Genomic DNA, 8,641 nt, shown 5'->3' on the forward strand with positions numbered 1-8,641 from the left:
ATCGGTCCGACAGCTGCCTCCATTACATGCCCAAATTTTTGGATCACTGCATCCACGACATACCCATCCATTTGGCACTTCCTCCACGGGATACCCACATTAATGAGTCACTATCTCGACATCTCATGAGTTGTTTCAAGAGTCCTAAAATATATCTCATATTGCATCATATGCATATTTACTTTTTTTTTTTATTATTATATGTCATTTATGTCAATTAAAAGACCTTAGATTATGAAAATGCATTCATTTCTTGCCAATGATGACCAATAATAAATGTTTGATGCTTGAAAACGCTTTGAAACTCCGTCTTAGAATTCTTTTCTCTAAAATTCTTATGTGGTCCTTCAGTCTTTTTGATTTATTGAAGCAAAGCTTATCTATGGATTTCTCGAGGGGACATGTTGCTCACTTTGACCAAAAATCAAGACACTTCATCAGCTTTAGTCAAACCCACTAATCATATAATTTTTTTTTTTTTGTATCCAAGTCTCTTAGTAATATCAACATTAAGTGATATTAGGCCCAATAAAGTTATTTTGTCGATATCCTCGCTTTGATTACAACTACAAAATAGTCAAAGGTGAGTTACCCAAAAAGATCTTGCAAAGTTATTGATTATGTTAGGGAGTTTTCACTTAGTTTCAATTGGAATTGGTTCAAGGCATTCATGATCTCATTGGCTATCTCAAGGTGTTCATTTCAACCATAAACTTATTGAAATAAGAATTTATATAATAATGAAATTGATTTTAGATTTTCCTCAGTTTAATATTTGAATGCTTTGAGATCTAAGAGATTGTATCATGAATTCTTTTTATTCCAATGAATTGTTTTGTTGACATATCACTAAACACATAAATAATAACATTTTCTACCCAAAAATAGTTTTCAGTTGATTTTATAAAAAGAAATTAAGATTTTATAGTACAATATTTTCAAGTAACATAAATTATGAAATTTTAATCGATAAAGTACGATGGTAAAATTAAGTTTTGGTAACCTGCGTAAATATAGGGAGGGAGAAGTCTACATGTTATTACAATTTTTTATTCTTGCTTTGTTCATTCAGTCAACGTGCTGATTTTTTTATTTTTCTTGAGGTAGTTGGCGAACAAATTTTTTCAAATTTGGCCCGGTCGGACCTGCAAATGTTGCGCCCTCTCTCCCACGCCTCCCGTAACACTAGCAATCAACTATGTGGAGATCGACATCGGTGTCTAGGCTTCTCCAGCGAAGGCTCACAGGCGCTCCAGCCCGGTTCCTGCGTGCCGACCACCAGTTCAATCCCCTCTTGGCCCAATCGCGGGCCAACCTGTGCTCGTCTGTCTCCTCGCACTCCGGCGAGGAGCCGACGGAATCTATAACCCAAGCTGACGCGAAGAGATTGATGCGGCTTGTCAACGTGGAGGCTCTGAAGAGAAGGCTTGGGATGGAGGGGGCGGAGGTTATTGGTTACTCGAAGCTGCTCGAGGCATGCGAGGAAGTGGGTGTCGCGAGGAGCAAAGAGGAGGCAGAAGCGTTCGCTAGGGTCTTAGATGAGGCTGGGGTCGTGCTGCTGTTCAGAGATCAGGTTTACCTTCATCCTGATAAGGTGATTGCCGATGAACCTGTTTTATTTTCGGGTCCCTGATTTAGATTAGATTCCGTTTCTTATGTTTTGCCTTCGTTGGAAGTAAAAGGTTGTTATGAGTTTAATTGTGCGTAACTGTTGGGTAAATTAAACTTCGAAGGTGTTTTTGAAATCCATATATTGTTAATTTTTTATGATGTATGCAGTTTAATGATTGACATAGAAATTAGGGGATTTAATCTGTTTGTTCTTGTGGGAGCAGTTGGAGCTTGAGGAGGATGTGCTAGGGCTTCTTTCTTTTTGAGCTAATCCATATTCAGTGCTCTGGAAAATATATCTTAAAGAGTAAGTTGAGACTTTTTTGCTTCTTTGAGTGGAAAAAGCTCTTCTGCACTCGCGTGGGCCATATCCGGACCTACGTGACAACCATAGTTGCGGGTGAGCACTGCCTTTTGAATAGAATAAGCATAATGGTGCAATGCCTCTTTGTCTAGCATATTTTGCTTATTTTCCTATGAAGCGTTGAAAACTGAGGAAAGGTGGAGCTCGTCATTGCTTCTTTTAGTTGGAACCTGCCTTTTTAAAGTAAACAGTGTGCGTTTTTGAGTTCTGATTGGTACTAAATTTTCAGGTGGATTTACATGCATACCACACATTTCTTATATATTTATATATCTAACACCTAAGTAGCCTTCATTGAAGTTGGATAAGGCCAGGAATATGAGAGTACCTTTAGTGATGGGAATAATGATGCTATACTATCCAAAAATTCTATATATTAAATGGATCTTCATCAGCTATCATGGATTCGGTCAAATTCAATTTAGAGTTAATGTGTAAAAAGATGTCTTAAACTAATGGTCTTCAAGGATTCCCCATATTTGGATCAAGAATCTTATATCTTAGGAAAACAACTTACACTCACGTTATATCGCAGTAAAAAAGGATTCTATATGATAAACCATTATGTTTGAGTTAACATTTTCATGCTCAGGTAAGCTAACTCATATTTTAGCAATAAACTTTATGTCTTGTAGATTATATGTAAGGCAAAAACTTTGTAATGGGTATGCCAAATGGATTTTTATTGTGAAGGCACTAGCTTACTTAAGGGGATCTTGGAGAGTAGGTGATGAAAATGGTGAGGCTTTGGAAAAGGGCTTGTTTAGTTGTGAGGTTTAGAAGGCTTTCAGAAGATGGGGTTGAGTGATGGAATGGTTGGTGTGGATAAAGAAGATCTTGGAGGTTGAACATAAGAAGGTCTTTTTATATGGTCTTTGGAGTGGATTTGGGCTAGGTGTGAGAGAGAAGTTGTGGGATGTTGGTGGACTCTAAGCGTGATGTAAGGAGATATGCTAGGTTTTTGTAAAAGTTTGTGGGCTGGCTTTGATGGATTGGTTAAGTGCTGAGAGGGAAAGATTGAGGGACTTGATACAAAATAAATGCAAGCCTTGAAGTTACCAAAGAGTAATTGTTCGATTGGCTGTGAAGCTTTCCCAAGTTTAGCAACAACCTCCAAGTATTTTCACACAAGTTTGCGCTAACAAAATTCCTTAATTCTTCAATACTGAAAATAAGGTTACATAGGAATGCTATTTTTAGAGTTCATTTAATCCATGACCGTCCAAATTTTGTTTTGGAAATAGTTTGGAGACACTCACAATAAGTCTGATAAACTAATAAAAATGTCCAAGCAATAAAGGAAACAAAATGACTAGAACCATCAATCAACTTAGTTATATATGGAATGCGATATATTCCACGTGCATTTAATTTTCACTCAATTCTTTCTTTCTTGCTTTGGAGTGTCAACCAAGACTTTCATAGGACTTGAAGCTTTCCTAAAACACATTAACTTGATTTGGAGGGAAGGAAGACCGACTAAGCAAGTGTGATCAATTGAGTGATCTAAATTTTAAACACATTCAAGATTGGATTTTTTTTTTCTTTTTCTTTTTTTGACTAAACTTTCCTTGTCTCATGTTTTGAAAACTTTGTTTGACGATAATAAATGATAATCCTCTAGCTTGATTCATATGGTATGTTGTATATTGACTCTATCAAGATCACCCACCTATCATTATTCTCGGTCAACATCGGGTCAAATAGAACAAGTCAACCAACCATAATTTTCTTCTAATGCAGGCTGCTCAGCCATGGTTGAGACCCTTGAGACTTTTTAGCTAATTCATGATTGATAGTCTCCATAACCACCCACCATAGTTAGGCCTTGCCTCTATTCATTCCTTTATGAACTCCATTACCAATTTCATGATGCACAATAACTATGAGACATGTAGGCCAAATTGCTACAATCGTTGGGTAAGTAGTGAATGATCTTAACAGGAGGTGAGTGGTCATTTGTTTACTAAAAAACAAAGGAAAAAAACAACATTGTAGTAAACCATGGATGTCGGCAAAGACTGTTGAACCACTTCCATTCGACTTCATCTTGAGCAATTTTTGTTGCTACCTCTCCATAATCGGCAACCTTGCCACATCCCGCTTCCTTGATGAGGCCGTTTCCTCCACTTTCTCTACCATGTCATCTATTGTTGTCATCACAAGGGTCCCCCTTTTCATTCTTAAAGTTAGATCACATTATGTACCACTACTTTCGGCTATATCTTAACTTTTTCAAGAAGATCAAAGGAATGACAAAAAAATGTCAAATGCTTGCAAGGTGTTTTTTTCACTCCAAGGATGACATATAAGCCTTATCATGTTAAAATGGAAAATGTGATGCCTTTTTTCTCTCAAGTAGGCTCATCCACCTACGATCATCAACCTTCTTCATTTAGCTTGATGCGACAGGCCGACCAACTATAATTGTATGAGTCCCTTGAATTAGGCAAGCATCACCAAGATGTTTTAAGATAGAGGTCTCCATAATTGTCCACAATGACAAACTCTGGCTCTATCTTTCCATGAGCCTCCACTTCCATTTTCATGACGCATTGTAACTATAGAACACTTCAGCTTTGAAGATGCAGCTTCTATGCTTGTAGAGAAGGATCTTGTAACATAGGAGTGAATGATCTTTGTGAAAGGGGGTAGATAAAATGTAATGAAAAAACATTATTGTTCTTAACAGTGGATGTTTTTTCATTCTTTTTAATTTTGCCTATTTGTCTGCCCTTCTTTGATGACAAAAGAAAATTGGCCTAAGGCTTCTATATTCAGCATTGAACTGGTGGTGATTCACACATAATCCCAACTTATTACCTTATTGTGAAATTTACTCTTTCACAATATTGTGCCTTTGTTTGAGATCTGGTCATAGGCCTATGAACATGTGTTGTACTGCGTCACCTTATATATCATAGGTCTTATATTTGGATGATAATATTGTGCAGAAGTAAATCAGTTTTATATTATTTCTGTAAATAATTTCATTTGTCTAGTTTAAAGCCTTTTGCCCCCTTAGAGGAACGGTTAGGAGGGCCCACGCTTTGTATGGCAATTTTAGATCACTTACAGAAGAAATGAAATGTTTGGAAATGAATAACCTTTTTTATTATATGTGAAATATAAAGGTGAATTCTGAGAAATATTAAGCAGGGTGCAACTCATTAATGACAATAGCAATAGTGCTTTATTTTCATTGAAAAAATACAGTTTTTTCAATTTGTTTTTGGAGCAATTTAATTTATCCCTTAGTTGAACTTGATTTCCAATTTGTGTGGTACAATCTATTCGATCTTTGCAATTATTATTCTTTTCACTGGTTTTATTACTCAATCAACTAACAGTTTTTTAATGCAAACTATATATAGTTATTATATTATTCATAAATCAAGATAATAGATAAAGGAAAAATAAAAAATTCTGAGAAATATTAAGCACAATAAAAAATATTCAGCAATCAAAATTAAAAATAAAATTATATAAATACAATAATCAATAATTTTCTAGATTTTTGTATATAAAAAATAAACGTAAGTTATCTGGTATAACATAAATAATCAAAATATAAAATTTTATTATATATTTCTATAATTTTTAATAAATTTAAATTTTAATTTAAGGACATGTGCGACTAAAGTTTATTTTATTTTTTTATAAATTGAACATTCGAAAGGCGTGCCCAACACTTGTCAAATGCATGTCACACGCATGTCCGTGCCCGATGTGTATCGGACACTGCAGGTCTATTTATAGTGAGGTGTTAGTGCATAATAGGAGAATACCATTAAATTGCCACTAGAGCATAGGATTCTCTAGAGATATTAGATTGGTGGAACTTAATTTCTATAATGTTCCATAAATGAGCAAAAATGACCAAGGATGCCTCATTATTCTAGCAAGTGTGATTTCAAATCATCCTTCATTGGGCATGTGCTTTATGACTATCAAATTTAATTATTATCCAAGTAATGAAGAATAAAAAGTAAAGTAGATCCAGAACATTGAATTTTTTATAGTGTACAACTCAACATTTGTGCAAGTCGAAGTACCCACATGTGCATTAATTGTTTTTAAGTCCGGACCACTTATGTAATCATCCAATTGACACCCTCTCACACTAATAAATACTTATGATACCACTGTTGTTATTGGAACAATGAGACATCTGTTGTTAATTTTGCTAGTGTGAAGAACTTCATTGAATTTAATTTCAAACTATCCAGTGTCTTGAAAGAATCCTTAACAACCTGCTTTATATGTCACCAAGAAATTTATATGATCAAACACAAATCTCGATGCATTTTGAGTAATATTTTTTTATATTTAAATTTATTAACAAAGTAATGGATATACTGAGTATCTCGACAATTTAAGTCCAATTATATTGAAAGTGATTCAATTTGAATTCACTCAAGGCCAGATCGAATATTTCAAGTGCAATTGAAAATTTGGAATATTATTTGGAGGACCAACCGAATTCCAAATTTGACATACTTACAATAAAATCGAGTGTCTCGATGAGAACAATTCAATGAGCCCAATGTCATCTAATTTTGAGGTCGTTAAACACTAATATTAAAAAAATTATATATGATCAATGTGGACCGTCCAATAAATTTTTTTGTTATTTTGGCTATATTTACCAAAATGCCTCTCCAAAATATTGTAAATAGGCCCCACATTCTAAGGAAGATGAGAGAAAGATAGTGAGCTGATCACTAAAGCATGACTTTTAAAGTCCCGACAGTTGTCGTTAATCATTAGAGTTCTCCATTGATCACCAATTGTTGTTGACCACAACCAACAATTTTTGCAGCAAACTATAGTTGTTGTAGCCCAACTATGATTTTTGTAGCTTATTATGGTTGTTGTAGCCAACTAAAGTTGTTGTAGCTAACAACTACGGCTTTTGCAACCAATTATTGCTCTTGTAACTATCAACTTTGACTTTTGTAGCCAACTATCACGGTTGTAACCACTAATTATAGTTTTTGAAATTCAAATATTGTTATTGCCATTAATTGTAGTTTTCGTAGCCCAATTATGATTATTATAGTGAAAACATTATTATACATCTTTTATTGTCAAGTTTCATAATCTCATCCTAATACATGACACATTAAGTCAAGGGATATCAAAATACCAGGAGCAAACAAAAAATAGCAATTGCCTTTTTTCCATATCTTAGTTACAGATTTCCATCTTTTCATATAGGTAATATATATATATATTTGTTTTGATTAGATGTACTATTTTTAGTATATGCTCATTAGAGGGGATAGATATAGGAGTTTCTTGGGTAGAGAAAAAACATATTATAATTTATAGAATTTCTAGATTTGGATTGAGTAGACATCCTTTTCTTTCTTTTGCTTCTCCTACGAAGCTTCTACGCTAGAGTCGTATCAGAGCCAAAGCATCTGAAAGTTATCGCGGAAACCAACAAATGTCCAAGCAATGACGAAGATCACAACTAAGAAACCCTTTGGGTGATTGTTGTGTAAGAAATGTGTGGTGTTATTTTCTTTGTTTTCTTTCTTATTTGTATCATTTTTATGCTTTTTTAGGGTATTTTTGCATATTTTTGCAAGCTACATGTTGCAGGTTAACCAGGAGGAGCATTTGGAGAAAATATTTTCGAAGCCACTTCCAGGCGCCCCAGTACCCAGTCCAAGCACTGAGGCGCTAGAAGAATGCTTTTCCGACTAGAGAAATCGAGAAAACAGAAACCATGTGATTGCCCCAAACATAGTAGCACTACAACCAGATGACATGTGAAGAGCAGAAACGAAAGAAACTCAACGCCTCTACTAGGTGCCTAAGCACCCAGAGTAGGAAAGGCGACGGTCAAATTGACTCCTAAGTGCTTAAACCCGATCCCGTTACACCACTCCAGACTGTAATCTTGGAATGTTGGCGCTCCAAACTGTTGACCTCAATTTTTTTCGTGAGGTCTAGTCTTCCGTTTAGGGTTTAGGATCTAGCCTTAGGAATCTCCCTTCGACTATCTTAGAACCTTAGAAGTGGGACCCGCCTCGTTTTAGTTCGACCTATTTCCGTCCTCTTTTGGAGTTTCGCGTGTGCGGTATCGAATCAACTTCTAGCACTTAGAAGGACGAAACCAACACGAGGAAACCCAAAAGGGATTCCCTATAGGACCTTCCTGAGCCTTAGGGTGGCCTTTTGCACAATTCGCACTCCCGCGCGCACAAGCTTCGCAATTCGGAGGGTCGATACGTCCGATCGTCGCAATTCGCATGGCCTGTATTGTTACTTGTTGAATGCTCAATTAAACTTTTTGGGACGATCGATCGCGGGTCAAAATTTTGTGAAATTCAAATTTCGGCGCATTTTTTACCCGATCGTCGACAACGTCGTCCGAGCGACCCCGGATGACGAAACGGACTGCGCTAACGCGTCCAGAACGTCGATTTTGCCCGGGGAGGAGACCCATTTTGTCGCGTCGCCGCGCGCGAGTAAATTGTGTTTTAATTAATATATATCAATATATATATATATATTTATATTTATATATATATTAATTAATCCTTAAACCAATTTCCCCCTTTCCTCTTTAAGCCCTAACTCCTCTAACGCATGCACCCGAGCTCTGTCTCCTTTCTTTCTCCCGTTCGCGTGTCTGGCTCTTTCACTATCTCG

General features: G+C 35.9%; 1 protein-coding gene across 1 annotated transcript in view; it reads left to right on the forward strand.

Moving 5' to 3' along the window:
* Positions 1-1,083: 1,083 nt before the first annotated feature.
* LOC110036213 (calcium uniporter protein 6, mitochondrial-like) overlaps positions 1,084-8,641 on the forward strand; it is a 27,632-nt gene continuing 20,074 nt past the window's right edge. Inside the window, exon 1 of the mRNA XM_020740608.1 lies at positions 1,084-1,594. Coding sequence (XP_020596267.1) covers positions 1,199-1,594 — 396 coding nt within the window. The 5' untranslated portion in view covers positions 1,084-1,198. The remainder of the gene's footprint in view (positions 1,595-8,641) is intronic.

The sequence above is a fragment of the Phalaenopsis equestris genome, unplaced genomic scaffold (genome assembly GCF_001263595.1).
Source record: "Phalaenopsis equestris unplaced genomic scaffold, ASM126359v1 Scaffold203795, whole genome shotgun sequence".
Taxonomy (NCBI): Eukaryota; Viridiplantae; Streptophyta; class Magnoliopsida; order Asparagales; family Orchidaceae; genus Phalaenopsis; species Phalaenopsis equestris.